Below are 26,928 nucleotides of genomic sequence, written 5' to 3'. Positions count from 1 at the left end.
CTGAGAGGGCCTCCACTCAGTTTTTCAGAGAGTACATAGTTTTTATTCATATAGAGGCAACTGCTTTGCTAACAAAATGCAACACCTACGTCCTAATCCTTTCATGCCTTTTTGTAAAACTAGCAGCTATTAAGACAATTGCCAACATAAGTCTTTTGATGAGGACTACAATCAGATATGCATATATTAGATGTGCACTGGCCTATGTAGCTATTTCCTCACATACTTAAAAATTAAGGTCATCAGTGATGCAGTCAGCTGTGCTTATCAGGGTTAGTCATTCTTACACACAAGAGCTTTCTAAGGACTACCATAATGCAGAAGCCTATGTTCCATTAAACTGACACACATTGGTTTCTATAGGGCTCTGGAATCTTAGTAGTTCAGCAGAAATCAACTGAAATTATGGGATGCCACCAAAAAAAAAAAAAAAAGAGAACAATGTATGTCATTATGTTTTTTGTGAACATTTAGTTTTGCACCCAATACAGCAGCCTATATGAGACAAAACAGAAAGGGCAAATCCAGCTTTTCTAAGTTAGCATCATGGCTCCCAATGATGATACATAGTAGTTGTGTTAATTCCATGACAGATCTCACTCCAGCCTTTCCCACTCCTCACCATCACCTAAAATTAGCATTCCATCTGGATCACTCTTCAACTTCCATTCCCAAATTTGCTAGACCCCCAACAGCTGCCTTCCTACTCAGTCCTACTGAACCCAGTTCCACATCTTTTCAATACCTCAGTCAAGTACCCACCACTGTGCACCTCAAAATAGGGGGAAAAAAAAAAAAAAAAAGACAGAACCATCATGAAGCATCAGTGATCTGATGTTAGGTAGACACAAACAGAAGAATGGCAAGTATTTCCCTTTTGTAAGAGGGCAGAGGTCTAAGAAAATTACTAGAAACCTATGAACCAGTTGACAGACATCTTGTTAATTGATCCAGCTACTAAAGCCACCAAGTAGGTTTTTCAGTCTTCTCAACCAAAAACTCACCAACACTTCAGAAGAAATGGGACCTTCCCTCTCTCTCTCAACCCATACCTATGTCCAAGCACTACTGCTGGTATTTTGTCTAGCTGAACAAATCAGTGTCCTGTTTGATGCTTTCTTTCATCAAGATAAAGACTGAAGCTGTGCAGTGGTACATTTTTACTTATTTACTCTATAAATGGAACTATTAAAAAAAGAAAAAGCTTTCACTGAGGACTATATAGTCAGTAGATTACAGGCAGTTGCAGGGGCTGGTAAAATATACTAAGCCATACACGTTGCTATAGCAGAAAATTCTAATGGGCAGCACTTTCCAACACCAGTTTGTAACTCCATAAAATGCAATTACACCACAGGCATTAATGGTTTTAATTGAACCAATTATGTTCTAAGAGGTAAAAGACTAAAAATACATGCTAAATTATACAAAATCTTTAGCCTAAATAACACTTGGGAGTTAATAAAATACTTGTGGGAAAAGGTATCACAGATGGTCAAACAATGTAGCACAGTGATATCCTATGCAAACATGATCACTTCAGGGTTTTGTTTGTTTTTAAGTAGATTCTTGTTGCAAGCTCTGAACAGTGTGTGTTTGGGTCAAGGCTGAATGGTTCACTATATATACTGAAAGGACTGCCCCCCTTTCCAAAGAAGATACCCCCCTCCCCAACTCAGGGTCACAATTCAGGTGTTCAGAAAAAAGAAAAATTACAGATTTCTATTTTTCCCCACAAACACCATTTGCAACAATATGCCCATGCATGACAAAGAACTGAGGAGGGAATGTGACCAGAAGTCCATTTCTTCCTGCTAGTCACTCATTTAACTATGGTGGTCCATATTCTATGCTTAGGACTTAACTAGGTCCTAGCATCACATTTTAGGATCACTTAGAGAAGCACTTTGTTCCCATCAAAGCACCCGTTCAGTGTTTATCAAGGCTTTATTAAAAAAAAAAAAAAAGGAAAAAAGTCAGCTGTGTAAAGCAGGAAGTTATACTTTACAAGAGACTAAAGGAGACAGTCTTTGAAACCAAAAGGAAAATTTTCAGAACTTGAGGCAACATCACGATTCATTTCATCATGAATCTGACAATTCTCAGAGTGAATCAGTATAATTATATTACACTGTAGAATCCAGGCTGATGTAAGTAAAGCCTGTTTATCCTTCAACATCCCCCTTCGCCCCAAAAAAGGAAAAATAGAAGAATGTGCAAAGATCTCAGTATTAGACATGCTGCCATGCAGATATGGTCACCCTCCCAGGGGTGAAGGGGCACAGCACAGGGTAGGAGAGGTGGATGTGAACTCCAGCAAGATAGACCCGCTCCTGCTCAAGGCACAGGTGAACAAGGACAAGCTAAGGCCTCTGTAGAAAGCTAGCTGTTTGTTCTTGGTCTGTCTTCTACTATCTATAGCACACAGGTAGAGCCTGAGAGCGCTGGGTTTCTTCAGACTGGAGATGAAGAAAAAACTAACTCGGGGAGGCATGGATTGCTAATGTCCACTTACAGTCTTAACCTATCTAAAGGGAAAAGTGCAGGGGAGTGCCTAGAGCAAAGAATGAGCCAGGCTCTCCTCTAAAGTACACAGGAAAAAAAGACCAGGCACTGGACAAAGTTGCAGCAAGGGAAGTTACAGTATTAAGAAAGAAATTTTCACAGTGAAGGCAGCCAAACACTGGGAAAGGCTGCTGAAAGATGCTGTGCAAGCACATCTTCAGAGACTCAGCACAACAGAACAAGGTTCTGTGCAACCCAATACAAGAGCAGAAATGGCCCTGCTTTGAGTGTGAGAATAAACCATCATAATCAAGTTAACTGTGCATCCTACAACAGTCATGCATAAACAGTTATAAAATTTTCCACTAGCAATAATCCAGCCATGCTAGTACAGTGCTATGGGTAAAACAGCAGACAAACTCAAGCCCAAAGGGTGAGTCAACAAGTTGCTGATGTCACTGCCAAAAATAGACACTAAATCTTTTATTCCACACCCCCCGTAGAAGAACATACTGTTACTAAGCAAGATAAAGGGAGGACTATTCTTACACGTTTTTGCACAAGGCATAGTATAAATATCTCCACAGACAAACATTTTAAAAGCTTTGTTTCTCAAGCATCCTTAATCCTCTGTTAAAATTCCTGATTTTTATTTCTCTAGGCAATTCACAATATAATAGCTATAAGCTACAAAATTCCCATCAGTCCTTAATTATTTTGTTTAGTCAACTACTACAGTAAAAGTACCCATACATATTGTATTTGATCAAATCTATTTCACTTATGTTCTCTACCAAAGCTTCCTAAACCAAGCAAGTAAATCACTTTTGGTGCTACAGGGTGCCAGGCACAACAGCTGCCTCCTCTCCCCTTCGTCAGGACCAACTCAACCTTCAGAGCTGAGAGACTACCTGTATCTTTGCTGTTTAAGCTATTCAAGTGGCAAAAAATGCCACTAGCTGGGGGTATCAGGAGCAAAGGTAGAGAGAGAAAGCCAGCCAGCAGTATCAGAAGGAATAATGAACAGATTGTTACTTGTTCAGCAGTTGAGTGGTATAATTTCTATCCGGTTTTCCTAGTCTACAAGAGTAAAAGAATTGCTAATACCAAATATATTTTAAGAATTAGTCCTCCTGCCCTACCTATGAGGCCATGGCAAGCAGTTGACAGTTGATCAACTTGCAATACACAGATTTGCTCAGCAGCACATATTCCTGGTTGTTTCATCACAGCCTTTCCTACACTATGTGTGAGATACATCTGATCCATTGGGTTACTTAATGAGAGGCCCCAAAAATGCATGATCAACATTTAAGTCACCATCTAAAATAACTGCTACCTTTCTAGAGGTATAAGAATTTACTGCCAGTAAGATTTAAGATTAATATGTGCAACTTTACTTTGTATGTATGCTTGGAGCTTCAAAGGTAAATACATTTAAATACATTTCTGCTTCTGGACAGCTTGCCAGGTTTATTTTGCTTTACACTTTTACTTGAAGGATTAGTTATGCAAGTGGCATATCATTACATAACTGTATTAATCCACACAGTATTCAACTCAAAGACTATTTTCAGTTTAACTCCCATCTCAAAAGGGGCCAGGAAAGACACACAACACAGCAAAGGATCAGACGTGGACCACCTTCATGCAACAACCAGTTAAACACATCAGGACCCTTCAGTCTGGAACAGACATCATGTAGCTCCAACACTGCTCAGGATTTCATGGACACAGCAAATAGAGTTGTACAGGGCTGTTCACCACCTCCTCCAGTATAAGAACTGGAAAAAAGTAAGCAAAACCCAAATACTGGAGGCTCAAATCACCCCAGAGAACTGGTTTCTCACACAAGCAGCAATTAAGCTGCAAAACTCCCTTCCCATGGGCACTCCCGATACAAGAGCTCTAGATAAAAACGCACCTGGAGCTATTAAATACAGACTGGATCACAATTCATGGAAGCTGGGATGAGCACTGCATGGAGACACCAATGGGCATTTCCCTTTGCTTACTCTGTTCCTCCTTGGCACTCTCTACCATCCACAGAATGAAAGACAGGACAGGCTTATTTGGGCATGGAATAAGACATCCATTTATCACAGGCTGTCACAAAATTTTCCTTTATTCTTTTAAACTAATAAACAGTATACGTGTTTCCACAATAATTACATGATAAGTGACCAGTTTGAGGTTCAGAAGCTAGGAAAGGACAAGATACAAACAAGATCATATGAAGCTCTATGCTTGAGATGGATGAACCTGGGAAGTACACAAAAGTTTTGAAAACTCGCTGTGTTCAACACAGCCGTACTATCCTCAGGAACACGGACACCATCATCCACAATGTGCCCATTTAGATGGCAGGCACATTTGGGAAGCCCAGATGTTTTAATGAATGGTTTTATTAAGAGCCAGATCGACCCACTTATTAATTCCTACACCCTGACACCCCACTGAAAGAATTAGGTGTTTTACAGCATTGCATACATTACTACAAGCTTGCCAGGAATCATTGTTTAAAACACTCAGTCATTCTATCATTAAGAGATTACCATTTGAGAAAATGCTCTGTAAATCAGCCTAGCAGTTTACTCAATTCTTAATCCCATTTTCAAGATCAAGCCTTACCACTATTCTCTGCCAGAACCCAACAGGACACCTAGCAATGCTAAGCCAAAAGCACCATGTGTAATATAGTAAAGTGAAAAAAGCCAAGTACTTAAAAAAAAAAAATCAAATTCCCTCTTACTTCCCTCCCCCACACATACACTTTTCCAGACTTCTGGGATATGGGGCATTGGTTAGTAGTACAATTTTGATCAGAGGACCGCTAGTGAAATGCAACCTAAAAAGTTGCACCATAAAAACTCCCAAGTCCTCTTTTCAAACAGCCAGGGAGGTTTTAGCAGTCTTTCAAGGCCAGCAGTTTGGCTCTGCAGGATGCAAGTCACCTCTGCCTGAGCTGGCAAGCTCTCACCCAGGCCTGCCGCCCGACCCGGCCAGAGGCTTCGTGTCGCAGTTCCCGGGGAGAGGCAAAAAAAAAAGGGATGCTCAGACCGGCAACCTGAAACCAACCTAGCTCACACTCTGCTACTTTATCGTTTTTAAGCCTGATGAATAGCTGAGCTGGGGATTCCGGGATATCTCAAAAAATGCACCTAAAGGAAAATTCTCCAGAACGAGGCGATTCGGGAGCAGTTTATTTACAGGTTACCACAGCCGGACTGAAAAACACTTTTACTGGGAACAGCGGCTCGGCTAACCGCCTTCACAAGCTGCCCACGGCGCTTCCCCCCGCGGCGAACCTGCCTGCGCTCCAAGGGCCAGGCTCGCCTGCGATCCAGCCCCCCACCCCCACCCCCCGCCGTAACGAAGCGATGCCGCTTTCAGGCGGGCCCACGGGGGACAACGAAGACGCCTGAAGCGCCGGCGAGGCTGCGGGGGACGGGACGGCACGGCACGGCCTCCCACAACGCTGGCGACGAGGCCCGCGCTGGAGGCCTCCCTGCGGCGGCGCGCCATGCTCGGCTCAGGAGGCCCTGCCGGGCCTCGGCGGCAGCTCCGCCCGCGCTGGAGGCGCCTCCGTCGGAAGGGCCGCTGCGAAACCCCCAGCTCCGGGTCCGGCCCCCCCTCCCTCCCCGCCACCGCCGGGGCGGGAAGCGGAGCCGCCCCGGAGCCGGCTGAGGGACAGCCCCCGCCACCACGGGGAGGAGGGAGGAGGGAGGGGGGAGGGGACACCGCCCGCCCCGCCGCTCCCCCCGCCCGCCCCGGCGCCCCCAGAGGCGGGCGGTCGCCGCCTGCTCGCCCGCCGCCCCTCGCCCTGCCGAGGCGGCCCTCCCCTCCCCGCGGCGAAGGCCACGGCCGCCGGCAGGCGGGCGGGCCGGGGCGGTACCTGCGCTGGAAGTCTGTCTCGAAGGGGGCCAGGTAGGGGTCCCGCTCCAGCAGCTGCGGCAGCTTCGGCGGCTGCGGGGGTTGCGTGCTGGCGGCGGCCGCCATCTTGCCCGCCGCGGGATCCGCGCCGCGCCGCGCCGCCGCTATATACACCCGGGGAGGGGGGCCGGGGCGGGCGGGCGAGGCGCCCCCTGCCTCTCACCGCCCGGCGCCGCCCACCGGCCGGGGCAGCCCGCCGGGGCCGGGAGGCGGCCGCCTCCGCCGCCCCTCCCCGCCCGCCGTGCCAGCCGCCTGGGCCGCGCCGCGCCGTGTTCTCTCCCCACTTTCCCCCCCCCGCCCCCGCCGGTGCCCGGTGCGGCGGTGTCGGGGCTCCGGGTGCCTCGGGGGCTGCGGGAGCCGAGGGAGGGGGTGTTGGGAGCACACCTGTCCCTGCCTCCCACTGGCGCGGACGAGCGCGGGGTTTGGTTTCGCAGCGCCGGCTCTTTGCCCGCAGGGGGGTAATAGCGGGAAGGGGGGCGGGGGAGAGTGTCAAAAGAGCTGTTCTCCTCAAAACGGTGCAGGGAGTCGGGGCGGGCGGCGGCGGCCTGCGGGTGAGCGCGGGCCGGGCCTGGGCCGCGGCGCCGGCGGAGCCACCCCTGAGGCGAGGGAGTGCTGCTGCCCTCGCTGCGGAGCCACGAGCGGCGACGCGAAATGCCGCCGCTGCGGGGCTGGGCGGTGAGGTGAGGGAGCGAGCTGTGCTCTGTAAGTAAAGGAAAGCAAAAAAGCAGCTGTCGGAGCCGACCTCCCCGGCAGGGCAGGGCAGGGCGGGGCAGCGCCGGCAGGAGAGGGGTGTCTGCCGTCGCTCGGCGGTCCCCGGTTTGTTTTCTTAGTGCCTCTTTGATGTCTTTTTCAGTGTGTCTGCTGCCGGGTGAACTCTTCGTTCCCACACACAAAAAAATACACCACCACCACCACCCCCCCAACCAGATTTGGTGTCATCGTGAGCGCTGGAATAAATTTCTCCACCGTTTGATAGGGTGCTGGCGTACTCACAGACAAGGTTAGCAAAACAAGGCTCCGGGGGCATCCATGAGTTCTCATAAACACCGTGTCTGTACAGCAAAATGTCGCTTAACCGGACACATAAAGAATCCTAAACAAAGTAAGATTAATTCAGCTGATCCTAATGCAGCTCTAAATGCTAAATAGAACAGGTAGATTGCTGTGGAAGTTTGACCGAATATCAGCATGTCTCGTTTTTGGATAGGCCACCAAATATCCAAGGCAACTAATCACTAGCCTGACCATGCCTCTAGGCCAGCATTTAGCACTTTTATTTAAGGTCCAGCAATTTTGCTTTGTTTAGACATGTAGTGAGAACGTTTATTTAGAGGCCTCTTTTGAATGCTTTTCAGCCACAGTTTATAAACTTTTCGGCTCCTAGATACCTTACCTCGTTTCCACAACTATGTCCTAAATTGTTACCCGCAGTTTGTAACTCATCTCCCCTATCTTGGCTTCCTCTGAATTTTCATGCTGCTTCCCCTTCCTGTCTGCCAGATAACTAACAGCACAGCGTGTAATGAATGCTAGCAGTTCATTTATTACTTTACCCAAAATTGGCCACAGTGAAAGTTTCCATAATGATTTGTTTCATCAACAGTGTACGTTTAACTACACTATAGTTCTTGCCTTGCAGCAGTTTCTAACTACACACATAAAAATCCAAGTACTTTTGTCCTTTTCTCCTTATGGTGTGCAACAAGTATTCCCTGTCCTAAGAATGAGTAGGACAATACTCATACTGTTTGCTATAGCAGTTGCCCAAGCAGGAGGTCCAAGCAGGTTTTGTTTGGTTAGTGAAAGAACTAGGATTTATGCTGTAGCAGAACTACCTATCATATCCAGCTCTGATAGATCAGGATTTCTTTTTTCCCAGTGTCCACCATTTCTTCAGTCTCACTGGAGACTGAAAATCTGTTTTTAAAATTACCTATGCCTCTCAAAATTTCTGCATGGCAGTGATTCCTGTGCCTGTGCTAAACCAAAGTTTAACAAGTCTTATCTTCTTACTCTTGCTTCTTGGCATCATACTGTGTACATCATGTTCTTTTGTGAATGTGTCACTCATTCTCACAGTTAACTAGTTAGCAAACTAAAAGGAGAGAAATTCCAGTTGATTATCAAGAGCCAGGAAATTGTTTTTTTACAATAGTTACATGTTAACCTGTGCTGCTGCTTTGGGGCTTCCAGGTGTTTGGTACTGGACAGGTCATCTGCTGTTGAAGTGGAGGTAGGAGAGCAATTCCTGCAGCCTGTGAATTCACGAGTGTAGGAAACAGGAGCTTCACTCTTAGCACAGTCTCTTTGGTTTTCTTCATTGTCAGGAAGCTCAAGCAAGTTCACAGCACCGTTATTAGCTGTGTGGCATAAACAGAGATTTATAAATCATCATTAGCAGTTTGTGTAAACAGTAGGAATATAGCTGTGATTTTCGTCTCCCTGAAGACATGGACCCCTTCTTAACCTTCATTTGGAAGATTTTAAGTAGAAATGACACAGTATCCTGCCTCACATCCAAGCAACCTTGAACCTCAGGAAGTTGAATTTTGCAAATAGCCCCTGTTCCTATAATAGACAAAGCCCAAATGCTATATCTAACACTCTGTGAACTGGGAAATTGAGAACCGTACCATTTGTATCTACTCATGTTCCAGTTTACAACTTGGGCATGATTTTACCTGCCTGCTTTGTCACAAGTAAGTCAAAGATACTAAGGCATATATTATTGTGATCATCTATTACACCGTGATCTAGCTGAGACTCAAAGGCCAAGGTTGGCTCTCAGGACACTGCCATTTAGTCCTCTACCTGCAGGCAAAAATGGCAGTTCAGACAATGAATATTGTCCCAACAGCTGAATGCATCTTTGTGCATTTGTCAGAGATTGATACAAAGCTGGCAGCTGCTGCTGCCAGTAGAAATAGGAAGAGGAGGACTGCTTGTTAATAACTGCTCTTTTTGGGGGACAGCAGTGGATCACATAGGAGTGGTGTCTAAGGCATGCATCTGGCACTCAGTTGCCACTGAGGCTGGAGTATATCAATCCGCTCTAAACTAGGCTTTCAAAGGATGCTCACGCTTAAGTCATGTCTACTTTACAATGTTGCTAGCAATGCTGAGCAGTAACTGTATAGTTACAATTATTATAACATCAATTTAGATTTGTTTAAATATGCAAATTTCAAATAGAAATCAAAGTTTTGGATTAAAGAACATTCAAGATCTAGAAAGTACTGAAGAAAAATGGCTACTCTTGTCATGCAGTACCTCCATTTTGATTCACTAATATTTTGCACTTATCTTGCAAAAGATGATAGAGATGTTAAACTATAGGAACTGGGTTAGGAAAAAATGTTATTTCATTAGGGCGCTGGTTCAGATTCTCCCTCATCAATAAAGTCTGCTCCTGTCTCAGCCACAACAGATCTGTGTGGTCTCTGGCCTTGACTGGCTCTTGCAGAGCCAGTTCCTGAGCTCCAGGTGCTTCTAAACCAAGTGGCTCAGAGCAGACCTGGTCCCTGGTCCTGGCCTCGCTCTGTAAGATGCTTACAGACCTGTCAGAGTCATCTTTGGGGTACAGGATTCTGCACTGCAGCTGTCATGCCCTACTGGTAATTTCTAGACTGCCCAATCCCACAGCTATGAGATAGATAACTCATACATGAGTTACAGTGTGGTTCCTGCCATGCTGGTTCTCACATTGCCCAGATCAGGAATATGGTGAGGGTTTGCTGGAGTTACCTTCTAGCCTGCAGGGAGAGAAAGGGGGCAATGGCCAAGGGTGATGTGTGCCCAGTTTTTATTCCAATATGGACATAAATGGGGCATTCCAAACACCCATACCTGGATGCTACAATGTGGTCCCAAGTACCACAAAGTACTCATTAGCCTATTCTGTCAGCTGTGCTCCATTTTAGCTGTGGGCAGTCTATAGACTCCTAGTTTAATCCATCTGAGAAGAGATGGCAGGTACCAAAGACAGCAAGATATTTTTTAACTCTGCTGTTGAGAACATTTAAGAATTACTGATCTCTCAAAGTGACAAGTCACAGGGCATGTCCTTTGTATGTTTAAATTCAATACCTAAAGGCTATATCCAAGATTTGTCATCATTTCCGTCTGGGCAGAACTCCTCCCAGTTCCTTTTCCTGAAAGCCTTTTTACATCTAGGTGTGGTTGGCCCACTTTGCTTGCTTGCATGTGGGGAGATGCACGGAGATGCAATTGCCATTGCACCTTTTGATATCTTAAAGATGAGAAGTAGTCTATGGCCAAGGACTGAGAAACACAGGAATGTGAGCTCTCTCCTGTGCCTATACTGGATCCCACAATGGGCACTATCAAGAAAAAGTGTTCCCGTGCACAGAGGCAGTTTTTCAAGAAGTTTCATGTTTCATTAATCCAGAAGAATGGATTTTTGAAGGGTTCCCTGTGTCCTTTATAGAGGTGTCAGACATCTGAGCATGTTATGGTACACATTGCAGCTTCACACCTTTGGACTGGTTTCTGCATGTTCAGTACATAAACACAAAATGGAGTTCAAAATTTGAAAGAAAACTAGCTTATTTTGCCACATTAGCCAGCCATACTTACCCTATAATTTGTTCAAGAATCCATAAGAAATTAATTGCACAGTTGTCATCCAGATCCAATACAAATGCCCCCCTTACAAAATTATCATTTATCTTGGTAGACTTCTCAGGTCAATCGTTGGGAATGGAGATTAAACAAGCTACATATCCCTATCTTTGGATTCTCCAAGGTGAGACACATAGGAGAAAAGAAATGGTCAGTGTTGCACATCTGCTGCCAAAGCTAGACCTCAACAGCATGTCACAGTTCCATAATTAAAACCTGCACTTCTAGCAAGGATTCAACGATTTGATTACATACAAAGAACAAAGCAGATATCCTTGAAAATTGCAGCAAGCATTCTGAGAATCTGTTAGTACATCCATTAATTAGTTTATAGGTTTGGGGGTTTCATTTTTGGTTTGGGGTTTTTTAAGAAATGTAAGGTATTCATTGAGACTATCTTTTAAGGTCTTATCTCTGCCCTGTCATGGTATCAGGAGCTTTAAATAACAACACATCTTTAAAGATCAAAACTAATGTACAATCTGAAATACTAAAAAGCCAGTTTCAGGGTTGTCAAAATTCCAGTAAGTATGGTTGATGGGGATGCCATTTGCACTTCCCATGCAGAGCAAAATGAAAACACATTCCAACAACCTGAAAGTCCTAGATAATGGCTGCTTCTTGCTTTCACAATATTGCAGTATTATTATGATTTGGTGTCCTTATTTTGTATAACAGTATCAAAAAATGTAAGTATCTTTCATAGTTGTTTACACAGTAATCAAGGCTGTGATAAAGTGTGATACCAAATAAAAAAATATCAGCAGATGTGGAACAATAATTGTTATGAAAATGCCTATAAGTCTCGCTAAAAAAAAAGGATTTAATTTAGCAGAAAGTCTTTAGTTTCAAGTAAGAATTTGTGAAGCACTTCACAGATACAAAATACAGAAGAATTTTAGGAATATCATAATATTTTTGGACATTGTATATACTCTGTTTTATTTATGCCTTCGATATGTATTTCTCTAAAGTAATTACTGCCAATAGTAACAACCTTCTACAACTGCCAATACTGCTGTTGCCTGGTATTTCCATATGTGTTTATGTGTTGGGTGAAGAACATAAAACGTTTGGGACTCTCTCCCTAATGCCATACCCACCATACTTGGTAACTGTCACCTCTGTCTTACCAATGTGTATTTATGTCTAACACTTAGGAAATAAGAAGCTTGAGCTCTCCAGGACAGTTGTCCCAGAGGAACATTCCTGCTGTTATTGCAGTGGGCTTCTGTAACAATTTATCGCTATTAAACAAGCAACTTACTAATGCTAGCCAAATATTGTATGGTTTATATGCAATACACTTGGAATTAAGAATGAAACACCACAGCTTCAGCAGCAATTTTGTGTTCCTGTTCATTGTCAGGTCTTTCCTAAAATCCCTGAGAAATAATCTTATCTAGGAGGTCTCTTAAAGGCTGGTTGCATAGTGTCACATTCCTCCCTGAAACACTACAGGCATTTGGGCTTTCTGGCCTTTTACTCAGAAGAGAAAGTGAGGTTGCCAGACACTGGTTCAGAGGGTAACATGTCTAATCCTGGGGGAGGTCAAGTGAGGCGAGAAGAAAGGAGGACATGCATACTGCTAATGCTCTGACAGCTCTGTCAATATAAATTCATTAGTATGTGTAGAACTATTTTAGCTTTCAAAAAGCAGAAGAGTACCTAAGTTGCATTCATGAATTTCAATGTGTACTGAGTTCACCACAGTAAAAGCAGGTGACTCCGGTGCAAATTGTGTGTAAAGTGCAGAACTTTCGAAGTCCAGAATGCTTTCTGCAGACATTCTTTTAGATCTTGGCAGCACTAGTTGTGGTTTAGTTTTTAATGGCTGTCGGTAGCAGTTGACCGAATTGGTTCTCAGGTGCAACCAGGAGTGTTTTGAATGAACAGAAAGACGGGACAGGGATAAGTTTCTTAGTACTACACTCAAAATTTTGCTATAGGCAGAAGAGAACACCATATATGGAACTAAGAATTTACTGTTAGTCCAGTAAATGTTTTAACAGTGTAATTGTCCAAATTATCTCATTAATATGGAAAAAAAACCCCACCCTCATTAATAGTGCAATTTAACTTGTTATACAGAAAACTTTCTAGCACCTATGCATTTTCTCTTAATACTATACCTCCCCTCCCAGTGTGCCTCTAGGTCCTAAGGTTGACAGTTTAAGTCTTCCTTAGGCAGATGGGGGCATATGTGCTATGACAAGGCATTGGCCTCCTGAGGTCTTTGCCACACACATCTTGATGTTCATGGGGGGGGGTGGGTGTCTCCCTCCTCAATTTGAGGTTCCTAGCTGAAGTCTGACAACTGCACAACAGCCTCTCCCAGATACAGTTGACATAAAGGATGCTGTAGGTCATGCAGGGACTGCCTGGGGCTGTCAAATCCTTTCCCTCAGCGGCACTCACCGACAGAAGCCCACATGAGTTTAGCAATAGTCGCAGAGGCACTAGGCAAGCAATGGCAATGGTAAAAAATCACACGTACCAGGCTAAAATTCCCATTCTTGATAGATGGTCTGCTAAACACAGGCTAATCGTTACATGAGTCCAGCAGAGAGGTTGCAAACTTTCCTATGACTCAAGGCTTCTTAACAGGACTGAGTGATGGCTCTGCAAAACAATCATTTTTTCCTGTGTGGTCTTGTGTGATGATAACACTTAAGGGTCTGAGGGTATAATAATGGATAACCATTGTACAATCACCAAAGCTAGTATAACAACTAAAATTACAACTGTAGGGTGTAAAAGCTAAGTTGAGGTTTCTGTAGATGTCGGAGACTATAGTCTTACTTTTAAGGTGATGATGTAATTTGTATCTTTACATTGCATGTGTGCCTATGATTGGGCATGTTACACACTATGAAGTAGTTCACAGTGATTTCTGGATGTATATGAACATAACTGAATCCTACATAGATAATGGCATGACTGTAGCAATTTCATAATGACATCTCGGTCAAATTCTGATGTAATCAATTATCAAGATGTTGAAAACTAATATCCTTACATATGTAATGAATGTCTTGAGCTGTTGTTTTTCTGGAATCTGCCTAAAGAGACTATGAAGTACATCTATCATGTTCAATAATCCATCTTCATAAATGCACCTCTCTCATCTCAGAAATGCTATAGCTATAGATCTCCAAAGTTACCTGATCAGGTCTAGTTGAATAATCATGCAAGGTTATGTATTATAAACATAAGTAACATTTTGATACCCTATCAGCTTAAGGACCCCTGATTTCCACCATTTTTTATATGTCTTAAAATATCCCCAGTACAATAAATGAAGGTTCAGTCTTTACAATCCCAATGATACAGAGCTACACTTCCAGGTGTGCAATCTGTTGCCATAGGTGATTTTATTGGATGCAATACAGTTTTCCATAGGAAATATTTTTATAACTCAGTGATTCACCTTTTCTTCTTAGAGCACTCAAAATTCTATATTTTATAAATGTAGAAAGCTTCATCCAAGACAAACACATACACACAGACACACATTTTTGTTCGGAACATAGATATGCATAGGCTAGTAGGAAGTACATCTGTCTTCACACAAAGAAACAGGTTTTCTCTTGCTTGGAGATGAATCTGTTAGGTTGGATCCTTTGTCTCTTATTACCTAGGTTCATATTTTGCTCTTGTTTTTAAACTCAGCCATGGCATTTCAATTAGAAGAAAAGGAATATGGCTTTCACTTTTCCTACGTGCATGTATCATAATAAAAATACACAGTAAAGAAAACTAAGCGCTATGCAGCTTACAGTGTGCATACATTTGGAAGGGATTGCTTATACTATGCTATCTGTGGAAGATAAAATAAGCAAATATTATAAGTAATAGTTATCTTAGTTATCCAGGCTAAAGGACCTCCCTCAGTATGAATGTCTGAGGATATCCAGGTTAATTAGCTGCATTTCTGTTTCCTGAATACTTTATGTTGAAGGTACATAGTAATGAAACAACTACTTGATTACTACGTGGTAAGAAAATTTACTTCGTATTATTAGATAACCTTAGTAATCCTCCATCTGTTTTTGTTTTGCTTTGGTTCCATCTCTTTTTAACAAACAGCTAAACGTTTATATTTTAATTCAAATAGCAATCTTTACAATAGATAATTTTTCACTGTAAGATATTAATTACAATCATGTATTTATTATATGGGTAACCTTTGTTTTTCCCAGTTAATGTGATCCCAATTCCATTTGAATAGTTTAAAGGCTAATGGCTCTCAGTCAGTGTTCCTCAGTTTCGAACACCCTTCCTTTTTGATATCTCATGGAGCCTTTTGTTTATCTCTCAAAATTCTCCCTGGATGTTAGATTCAGTCACTTATTCCTACTCAAGAACTTGTTGATATCACTGCCCAATTTGATTTCAGTTTAACCAGCCACTCAGTGCAGGTATTTCTCACATTTGTGTGATGAGCTCCTGCAGCAGGATGTATGCGTCAGCAGTCACACTTCTCACAGAAGTTCTGGTTTCTCCTGCTTGAATATTCACCTTCTTTCTTTGTTAGTACTTCATTCTCTTCTGCTTGCTTAATCAGAATAGCCTTCTGGATTGCTCAGATCACAGCCTGTGCCAAATATTCGATCTTTTTGCATTATATTATCTTCTCAGGCTCTTCATTTTCCACTTGTCCCATAGTTCCACCAGGACGGCATGCCATCCCCAATGATCAGATTGTACTCTGGTGTCTGTAAAGGTGAGGCGTAAGCAGTTAATTGCCTTTTTCCTTATGCCAGTCTTCAGTTAGTGATGCAGTAGGGGGCTTGTTGGAAATACTGTCCCAGTACTGCATCTCTTCCCCAGTTCTCTCGCGTTGTTTCCACGTGCGTGTTTGTGCTACATCTGACTGTTTTCTTACTACACTATTTCCTACCACTGCATATGTGCATGGACTACTTTTCTGCTTATTACTTTGTTATCCCCCTTTTGCCACTTTTACCAAAGAAGAATATTTGAGAGTGAATGCTGACAAAAATGGCAGTTTTTACAGCTTCTAAGTTATACACTCTCACGCATTTTTTTTCTTGTTTACTATTAGTTAGTGTCCCCTAGATCACTTCTTCCCTCATATGGGTTGCTAGCTCATTCCATACTGTGCCAGTATCTATAGGCCCTAAAAGTAAATACATTTTTGTGTCCACGACATCCACTACAGCTCTTTAAATGCACTCTGGTCCTAATTCAAGGCTTGTCCATCTCTACCATACACAAAACTTTGAACTGAGGCCTGACAACTTTTTCTGCTTCTAATATATCTCTGCTTTCTTTTGGCTTGTGATCATCCAGATGATTGATCTTTCAAATTCTAATCTTCCTTTTAAAGCTCATATAGTGTTATATATCCGCTCATAGTAGGCAGTTGCTACTGCAGGAACTGACTGATTTGCAAGAATCTGTACCTCAAAGACTTAATCCCTGCTGAATATGCCATTCCCTCAGCTCAGCCATTTCTTCTAAAAAGGAGAGGAGGATGGATGTTTCTAGGAGCAGAGTAGGCATGTCTAGTGAGGGGCTGGACTTGGTTTTCTACTTCTTTGATTCCCCTGTCAGTCTACCTGATTTTGTCCTTTACAGATAAGCCATAATAAAAACAAAGTCTCTACTCAGTTGGGTCATGAGAAGGGAGTAGAGGCAGAGATCTGATCACCTAGGACTATTATCAGAGGCTTTTAAAAGAAGTGTCAGCAAACTTCAGGCCTCCATCCAGTGTCCACCTATCATTAGATTGCTCTGACTGCCATCTGTTTTCTCCTCTTTCTCAGATTTTCAGCAAACTGTCATCTTCCATCACAGAGACTGCCACTACCCAGGCAAGGTTTGCCTGAAGTGAGTCGTAGCCAGATCATAGAGTGATGCAACTACCATTTCTCTGCTTTCCTCGGATCGTTAATGATCCTGAATCACCTGGGCTGCCCAAAATTCATTTGTTTTACTGTAAATTAGATACCTGCCAGGATGCAGGAATGTACACCTACTGCATTCCTGGTCTTCTATGATGACCGTAGGCTTCCATCTACAGAAGTTTTTGCAGAGAGTTTGTTGCTCACCAACATACAGGAAGGAGTCACAGAAGGGTTTGCCCACATTCTCCACTGATTTGTTACACTCAAATCTTGTGTACTACACCATATACATAGTGCTATGAATTTACTGTTAGTCCAGTAAATGTTCTAACAGTCCAAATTATCTGATTAATATAGAAAAGCCTCACTTTCCTAATGTTATCGTCACCTTTCCAGTGTGTCTCTAGGTCCTGAGGCTGGCAGTTTAAGACGAGAGAGCGGGCTTGCTTTACGACAAGTCATCAGCCCCTGAGGTCTTCACAAGAAGAACAATGATGTTTGTGTTGGGGGGGGTTCATTCCTCAGTCTTAGGTACGTTTGGTTTATTTTTAAACTTTTTCCTTACACCATCTGCTTCCCTCTCATTGATTCCCAGCTAGTTTGAATATTGCACAATATCTTTACTCCAGGACTCTCAGCAGATATCTGCCATCCTCTGCAATTTTATTCCACTATTATGCAAACGTTAACTCTACTAAAATCAGTAGTTTCAGCAATATAAAACTGTAATTCCTTAGTGGAGCATCCAGGAGATGGGTTACAGAGCAGTGGTTGATTTTTGAAATTCACAGTAGTTTTGCTGAAATACATAGTCAGCAGAGCTGTATAAAACTGGAGGTCATTGCATCGTTAAGTTCAAATTTGTCATTTAGCTACTCGAGTAAAGCATCTATAAATGGAAGACATCATGAACATTTATAATGTTGCAGTACAAAGGCCCATTTTACAGTCTGCTTGCAATTTAGTAGTTTGTCAATATGGAATATAAAAAACTTGAGTCTAGTATCTCTTCCAATTTGCTCTGGTTTTGCAGAATTTGCCAAATTTATGTTAAAATTCTGACACAGGTTATGAAAAGCCTTATATCTATGACTGTTGGGGCCATAAGCAAATCGGCTGATTGTGCGCTACTCTTACATTAACCAACTGTTCTTAGATAAACATGCTGTAGAAATACTTAAGTATTCAAAATGCTCTGTCCTGCTGAAAAATTACAAACATTTTTATGTCTTGTTTTATACCAGCTCTCTTTCCTCAAAGAATCTGAAATATGAATAATTGTGGTAGGATAAATGACAATACATGGACCACTAGGAATACTAAGTCTCTGGAACCCATCTGCCATTTACTTTGTGTCATCACTGACTCTCATAACACAGTGTTTTAGGCAAGATTATTGTTATAGATATATATTTTTGCCTTAACATCAACCTTGTATAAATTTAACATTTTTTTTATCAGTGATACAGTTCACTGTCTCTGGTCAGTCAGGTCGGTAGTAGTCAAATACCAGCCATATTAGTACACTATAAAGAAGGAATCCTTTCAAAAGTCTTTCATGTCTTACCCCCATTAAAACTCAGTCTCACAGACCACACTAAGTCCTCTCCTGACATTTTTCTATTGGTCATTATCTGGCTCTTCTACCATTTGCAGTTAAGGCATTAATTTATGCAAATCAAGAGATTTCTTCATTCATAAGATCATTGTCCAAATTGTTAGAATTGTTTGTTCTATTTCCTCCCTCTGCTGTTTCAGCTGCACACAGTTAAAATACTGAATTCCTCTTACAGTTCATGAATTATCTGTGGCTTTTCGACCTATGCACTCCTTCAGCTGTCTCTTCAATAACTCCTATGTTGTCATCTGTGTCAACACATGGACAAGAAAAACTCATAAACGTTTCCATCCTGGGAGCTGAGTCATTCTCTAAATCAGGACCATCATCCTATGAATGCAAAATCTTCCTCTCCAGAACTTAAGGGCAAGTACTATCTATGTGATTTTACACAGGATGTTTTAGCTTCCCTTACTTTAAATTACTTGTGTGTCTGACTGAAAAGCACATAATTTAGCAGTATCCACCAAAATTTTCTTTGTATTCATATCGTATGTGTTCCATAATGCCAGAAACTCAGTCATCCTTCTGAGTTCTGTGTTCTATTTCCTTTATTTTTTGATCAGTTGTCATTTCAAAATATACTCACATCGTCACTGGTTTGGTTTTTGTACATACATCTGATTTCTGTGAACTGTGACTACATTCCTGTCATCTGGGAAACCTTGAGGGCTCAAGGAACATAACCTCCTGTACAATCAAATTGTTATTCCATTCATACCATTAAAAGACACTCATGGTGAATCAGTCTGGCTTAAGTCATACAATATACCTAACATTTAAAAGGGCTGACTAATGAGGACATGTATTAGACACCCTGAAAGTGAGGAAAAAGCAAGACCAACTGTTTATTTCTTATCTTTTTCCTAGCACTATAAAATACCATACACATTCTTTGTATATTTAAATGAATGAACTTGCTTTTATTCTTGTGTCTGTGCTTGCCAAAAATGTATACTCTGGTAGGTTGAAACCACTCTAGCACTACTACAAGTTATTAACACTATGATTTTTCCTGTTTATGTCCAAATTGCTGGGTTACTTGTAGCATTGAATAAGATTTACATGAAAACTTCTGAAGAACTTTGTGTTTGAGTTGTATTATGTTGCTTGAAATAAAACTTTTCAGCTGATTTCTCCCGTATAATTCTTTTCATGTTTTGGGAATTTTCATGCTAGCTCTGTTTTTATAAATATTGCCTTTATTAAATTTGTCATCTGCCAAATTAATGCTCTTTTTTAGGGTTTTTTGCTGCTTTATTTCCTTGCATATTTATCTTCTCCCTATCACTTCTCCAGCTCTTTTTTGTTTTAATGTAATTTTTTTCCCTCTTTTTTTTACAGTAAGTCATGTGGCATTGATATCCTTAAGGAATTTAAAGTTACATGGAAGAAAATTGAGCCCCATGCTGATGGAGGAGATAGGCTTTATGGTTCCTCCGTTATCTCATTGCATGTTGGTAAAGGGGCAGAAATGGAATACGAGATACAAGTGTCATCAAAATATTTCCCTGGTTTTGTAAGAAGTTGCACAAGGAGCCATTCCTTTTCTGAAAATGAAGCATGGGTATTCATAACTGTAAAAAAAAACCACCACTGCCAACAACAGAAAAATAACTGCCATATGTTGTTTCTTGTTTTTCTAATTTCGTTTCTGTAGAATGAAGTATAGATATTTGTATTTTAAAAAAAAGCCAACAATAAGAAAAACTGTCACTTGTTGTCTACTGTTTTTCTTAAATCTAGAAATGTTTTGCAAATTTAACTTAAACAATTAGTCAGGTTTTCATCATTACAATAAACTGAAGTATTTCAGCTTTTAGCATCTGTCCTGCTTGTTCACATGATGTTGGGGACCAATTTTTCATAAATATCAAGACCTCTTTCAACACTGACACAATAGTGGGGAACTGAGGTGGGTTCTGTTGTATTTCTTTAGTAAATTACATTCATTTTATAACCTATTCAATACTCAGAAACATGAAAACAAGCCTTTTTATTAATTTGAATCTGGTACATTTTGCCTTTCAGGTTAATGTATTTTAGGTACTGCTTTGAGTGCAAGTTTGCATATTAACTGAAAGAGGTTTGATTAGTTTTATTCTCTTCTTTTAAAAAATTCTTTTGCATTGTGTGTTAGCTCTATTAGTAAAAAGTAAAAAATCTTCTCTGATAACTTTCCATTATGTTAGAGAAGATTCAACAAAGCCTTTAATTTCTTTTGTCTTGCATTGTAATCCTGGTTAGTTAAGAAAAAAAAATCTTCCCAGAATATCGTATCTGCGTGTAACTATAATACTGTCATTCATAGTTAGAGATAATATGCAGAAGTTACAGCTGTGTGAGCTATTTAAAAATCAAAAGCAGCACAGTCAGGATGTCTGGAGGAGCAGTACGTAAAAGTTATCCCTTAAGAACATATCCTTCTAAAGGGTAGCCAAATATAATTATTTCATGTGGTGCTGTATAATTGAGATGCCTTGGAATTCCCCCCTCTTGTAACAGTTTTGGTCTAGCTGTTACGCTTGACAGGGTAAGGTTAAATCTCCTTCTCCTATCACGGGTTAGGAAATACTTTTAGTGCTAAGAATAGCTCATTAAAGGTGGATGGAAAGTCTCTTTTTCCAATGTACATATTAATTACCATAACACTCAGTGAATTTATCTTTGCTAACAGAATGACATTGCTGTATCAATGAAAACTGAGTTTCTTGTTGATTAAAACTGTCACTTGCCTGGAATAACTAGGTCCAATGAAGTAAAAAGGGAAGCGGGGCAAGATTTTGTAAAAATATATGGTTCTGTTCTAAGCAAAACAGCACCTATTTCTTTTTAGAGAGAATTTGAATTGAACATAGAACGTTTGAGTCAGTAATCTCAGATTATTTGATCCACTGTTGTTCTGGACCTCATATGACCCACTGCTGAATTACTGGCTTTGCAGCAATGTCACTGATAGCAGGAGACTCATTAGTAAGAAAACTTACTAGTGTGCTTGAACCTTAGAACTTGAGGTGAGCAGTGCCAGGGACATCTGTGGCCTGAAGGCAGAGGCAAAACACTCCTTTTCTCCTACAATACACATGGAAAACTCTTAGTAAGGAAGAAGAGCTGGAGAATATGTACATCACCAGATCTGTATGTACATCACCAGATCTATGTCTCTTTGTTTCCACAGGAGCACCCTTACCCTTTCCCATGTTCTCTGCCCCAGCACTGAGAGTATCACTGTGTAACCACAGTTGAATATGTATGCTACAATGCCTTCTTCCATTCAATCTAAAATAATTTTTTGACCCACCTCCCAGAGCGCAGTGCACTGTGAGTAAAATATATCCCTAAGAAATTAGTAATATATGCAGCCTTACTTGACTTTCCTTTCAGCTGCTGAAATTAGATACTCATTTTCTCTAAAGTGTCTGTAGATGGATGTCTAGAGTTTATGAACTGCCAAATGTGTGACTTCAGGATAACTGCCAAAGTTGCAAGGCAAACAAGAAGCTACCAAGCACTGGATAGTCACAGTGCTTGTCTAAGATCCAGTTAAGGATCCACTGTTCCTAGTAAGAAATGCAATCCTTGTATAGAGTTTTTCCAATAGAAGAGGCATCTCTAGGTCATTATCGTCACAAAGTGACAAAGTACAGAAGAAAGATTTCAGTGTACCTTCTAAGCACATGGTACTAGAGCAAAAAATGCTAAATAAACAATCTCAGCATAATTTGGGAGAAGAAGATTAGCTAAGTCTGTTATTCAAAGAAAATGGCCACCACTGCTGCTGCAGAGATGAAGAATAGTTAAAAAAAGTAGTAATGCATAATTTACAATGCTTTATTTTCATGCTTTTAATAAGAATTCATACTATCTTATTAGAACGTGGCCAATTTTTCAACAAAAACCTAACAAAAAATATGACAATTATTCAAATACTTAACTGTGACTGACTGGTATTGAAGGGAAATACAAAGCATTAATTCTTTTAGAAACTTTTTCTCCAGTTGTTTAAAATCTTTTCTATGAATTCAAAATCTTGTCTGTGCATTATTTTTGGTGTGAAGGAATTTCACAGATAAGCTGGGACTAGCATTCATATCTGGAAATTTGAGTTCCTTTGGCTTGTTTTGACTAAACTTGCATGATATTCCTGTTAGCTGTGGATACTTAGCACATTGCTGGTGCTAGACATTTTGGCATGGCTAGTTCAAATGCTGGTTTGAATGATTTTTCTCAGACAGTCATTTAAAATGTGATCACCAAAACCCAAAAGAAACAGTAAATTACTGAGCATGTTCTTTTACCAATTTGACCAAATATTCCCGGAAGTATTTTTCAGCATTCACTGACTGGCAGATAGCAGTGCCTTCATGTCCAGTAGTGCTGTCTCCTATGGGACAAGAACAGTTGCTGGACCTTGCCTCTACCTAATCTCTTCAGTGCACAGTCTTTCTGAGTGACAGGGCTCTGCCCACATACTACCGTAGCAGAACTCCCCTGAGATGCTGTCCTTTAAACCTGATGAGGCTACAGTGTCCCGTATTCTTTATTTCTGCTTTTAAATCTCCTTCTCAGAACTGAGTCCCTTAAATGGCTGGATTTCAGTACATTTGATTCTTTCTAGTTTGAATGTCCTACAGCTACCACTTTTTGTTCAAGCCCCAAAGAGGCATCTCTTTGTTTCTAACCTTATTAACACGGTAAGCCAAACGACGATTCGCCTCTGCATGACACTTCTCTCTGGGTAGTAGACCAGCGTGCAGTGACTCACAACCTCTCCTAGAACTTTTACAGAAAACGGCAAAATGTTTCTCCACCTGTATCTTGCTGTAAAGCTTATCCACTCCGATACATGAAGTCGACTCGCCGCTGGTATGCCAAGCAGTATTGCCAGTGTCACGGGTCCCCCGCTCAGCACCCGTCGTGGTGTTTTTCACTGCTACTATGGAGCTGCTAGCCACCTACCTCCTTCCTGGGCTGGGTTTGCCCTGAGTTTTGATTGTAAAACTTAAAAATGGGAAAGCAGGGCTGTAACCTGGAGATAGGCAAAGTGGGTCATCCCTCAGTTAACAAGTCCACCATTTCTCTTTTCATAACTCCTGATACATTCTTGGAAATATCACTAATCACAGTCTGGTTCCCTGCTTCCTTGATTCTTTGATTAATTTCAAGCAAATTCATCATGAAAATATCAAGCAGTTAAACTGAGATACATGTAATATTATGAAGCAGATATCCCCCCACATTCTAATAGAGGCACTTATCCTGCTGGTTGGCTTTCACTCAGCCTAAGGAAGGATCAAATTATGACCCTTCACTACAGTTGTAGAAAAACCTAAGGCTGTTTATTTTAACTACTGCGTTAACTCAACATGATTGTTTTTAATGGGATGATTCTTGGTAGCATTACAGGTGGCAAAAAGGAATTTTTTTGGAGGACCTGATCCTTTAGCCACCCTAGGCAACCAGCTTATATTCCTCCCTTCTCTGAGAAACATCTGTGGGAGAAGTGGTGGCAGTCTGAGGCCTCAGAAGAGTTCTCAAGGCACAGCTCACAGATAAGCCAGTTTACTGTAGTTCATTTCCTCATCTACTTCAGGCCACTCTACAGTATTATATTCATCCTTCTCACCCTCAGGACTTTTCCTTTTCTTTTTTTTTTTTTTTAACCTGCCATACCTAAAAGGCAATTTCCAGACCTTACTTAATCCTGAAGAGCAAGGATGTTAATTGGTTTGAAAATGGTAATGATGCATCTAATTCTGTGTTATCTGCAGTGCTCTTGCTGCTCTCAGGACACATGAGTGCCCCTGCATCCCAGAACAGAGGGAACACATATTTTTCTGTGTTGCACCCAGCTCCTCCCTTGACCCGTTATCAGTGGCACATCACACAGTGAATCAAATCTGAATCCCACAATATTTCTCCTCATTCTGTTTCTGAGTAAGAGCAGGTATATGCTCGAGACTTTTTTGATATTTATTGCCTCAGTTAAAGCATAATTAGCTTCATGAACTAATGAAATGGGGATTAACCACCTCCACTTTAGCTGAGACCCCTATCACCTTTACGTTTCAGGCTTCTATTTGGTTTTTCAGCTACTTCATTTATCGGTCAAGGAGCGGTTTAAGTCTGCAGTATAATAATATTTGAAATTACTAGTAAATAGCATTTTACAACATTAACTAGTCTGTCCTTAGCACATCCTTTTCAGGCAGGCAAATAAATGTTATTATCCTTATTTTACAAACACATTGATTAAGTGACTTGCCTAAAGGCCACACATCAATTTCAATGTCAATGCCAACATTAGCATAGAGAAACTTCTGCATTGCAGTCACAGAAAAAAGTGATCTGTATTATCAAGTCCACCTCCCCTCAGAAACAAGCAATCACTTCTCAGATGTGTAGTCTAGATAGCGTTTACACACTTCACATCCCCTGTATGCCCGTATGCTTTGTCCATCTGTTAAGCTTCTGCTTGATGATGGCTCAAAATGGTTCCCAGTATGTCTCTAACACAGGAAGCTTTTGTATGTGCCTCCCGGTTTCAACCCAAGGGCTGGAAAGCATTGCCTGGAGAACCTGTGAAACTCCCACATTGGTGGCTGAGCTTGTGGAGTCAGAGGGTGAGGGAACGAAGAGGGCCTCGTGCTGCTCTCCAAAGGACAACCTGAAGATGAGCAATGATCTGAGGGAACAGCAGGGGCAGGATTAGGAAGAAATTAGTAAGGTCTTCCACCATTTTAAGAGGAATTTTTTTTGCCTCTTTAACCAACAAAATTTTCAATTTTTAAATTGTGTAAAAAAGGTACAATTCTCTTTCCTACTGCTGCTATAGCTACTGTGTGGAAATGGTGGTAGGTGCATTGATAACTTTGGAAGTGGAGTCTTCAGCTCTAAAATGCAGTAGCATTTTTAGCATGTAGTCCTCAATCTGTTGAGCTACTGGGTAAATTGCTTCATTTTGAAGCTCCTGCTTTTAAGTTTGGAAGGAATTTTGGATTTCATCTCCATTGTCTGGTTTAGACAGACAGACTATGTCTGTGTTCATCTCCTGATTGATGAGCAACACAAACCTTACTGCATGCATGTGCTATGTATGACAAATGAAAGTATAACAAGTAACATCATAGCATGCAAAAATCGGTTAAACAATACTGAGTTTCTAATGTTAAAAACCTGCTCTGTTTACAGACTGTTATTTCTAAGGAAAAATATGTTGGTGACTATATTTGTTTCCCCTCCAGAGCAAGTCTTCCCTACCTGGAAAAACAAACAAAATAGAGAATCTTAGGACAGAACTTTTAACAGCTAATTAAGGCCTCCGTGGGTAAGGGTGGCATTGTTTTGTTCTGAGTTAGGTACAGTTCACAAGATCTTTCTGACTCAACTTCTTAATGTGACAGAAAATCAAAATATTCATAACTCTTTTGAACCACAGTAGTATATGTTCATCAGCAGATTCACGAATCTGTCATTAAAGCCCACGGTGTCATTTGCCAACACCTGAATTTGACCTAGTCATTGAAGCTGATACCGTGCCAATGTCTGAAAGGAGATACACTGAAAAATTGTCCAGTGTTTATGATAGATACTGGTATTTCAGACCAGACTCCCAGGCGATGAATTATATTCTTAATAAGCATACATGACAAAGTTAAATTTAGAAGTAGAATTTTAAATAGTTGCCAAGTTTTTAACTGAAGGTCATTTGTATTTTTTTTTTAACCCATGCCTATGTAGACACTCACAGGAAATGTGTGAACTTGCCTTCAAAATACCTCAAATATTAGCCATATGAATTACACGTTTACCTTTTTTCCTAGCTTTTAAAAGATTATTTCCTGCAGAAAACTTAACATCAATCAGTTTGTTGCTTGTGAGTCACCTGTAGATTGCAGTATCAGAATTATTCAATGGAATTATGCCTGTCAGAATTTTATATTCGCTCCATTATTCATCAACAACAAAAAATAAAGCATCTTTCTAAACAAATGCTTAAGCGTCTGTATTTTCTTGGCACTTCATTGGCTTGGTCTTCTGTGCAACTCTAGTCCTTACTCTTCCACCTCAGAATTATTATATATACAGAAGTGGTAAGTTTAGCTGCATTAAACTGTGACAGAGGGTTAATCTTGCCTAGTGAAAAAGCAAAACGTGGCTGAATGGCCATAGATGTGATTATGTGTTCTGAAGCCTGATAAATATTGTATCACGCCACAATTTAAGATGCTCAAGGGCTTCACAACCTTAATTACATTTTAATGACGGCAACTCTGTTCAATTATGTACTCTGGCTTCTTCAAAAAAAAGCACTTCAGTCTTTAAAATGATATTGTGGTACATCTCACCTGCAGAGCT

The 26,928-nt window shown here is 41.2% G+C and overlaps 1 protein-coding gene and 2 long non-coding RNA genes across 6 annotated transcripts in view; 2 read left to right on the top strand and 1 right to left on the bottom strand.

The window, feature by feature from the left end:
• The window catches only part of GBE1 (1,4-alpha-glucan branching enzyme 1), a 175,821-nt gene extending 169,190 nt beyond the window's left edge, over positions 1–6,631 (bottom strand). For 3 of the 4 annotated variants that reach the window (XR_003924175.2, XM_030019620.2, XM_030019621.2), the window contains exon 1: positions 6,401–6,631. Coding sequence is in view for 3 of the 4 variants with exons in the window: in XM_030019620.2 (XP_029875480.1) it covers positions 6,401–6,504 (104 nt within the window). In the remaining variant the exon portion in view is untranslated. The remainder of the gene's footprint in view (positions 1–6,400) is intronic. The other variant, XM_030019622.2, reaches the window with a different exon arrangement.
• Positions 6,257–19,703, top strand: LOC115343561. The gene is made up of 4 exons (XR_003924176.2): positions 6,257–6,432; positions 7,292–7,540; positions 17,349–17,483; positions 18,197–19,703. It is a non-coding gene; the product is annotated as an uncharacterized LOC115343561 (long non-coding RNA).
• A 650-nt stretch (positions 19,704–20,353) lies between these two features.
• On the top strand, positions 20,354–26,562 carry LOC121233422. Its single transcript, XR_005932792.1, has 2 exons — positions 20,354–21,667; positions 24,342–26,562. It is a non-coding gene; the product is annotated as an uncharacterized LOC121233422 (long non-coding RNA).
• The last annotated feature ends 366 nt before the right edge of the window (positions 26,563–26,928 follow it).

This window comes from Aquila chrysaetos, chromosome 7 (assembly GCF_900496995.4).
Source record: "Aquila chrysaetos chrysaetos chromosome 7, bAquChr1.4, whole genome shotgun sequence".
NCBI classification, from domain to species: Eukaryota; Metazoa; Chordata; class Aves; order Accipitriformes; family Accipitridae; genus Aquila; species Aquila chrysaetos.
Note: the sequence above shows the minus strand (reverse complement) of the source record. Positions and strands in the feature narration are given on the sequence as shown.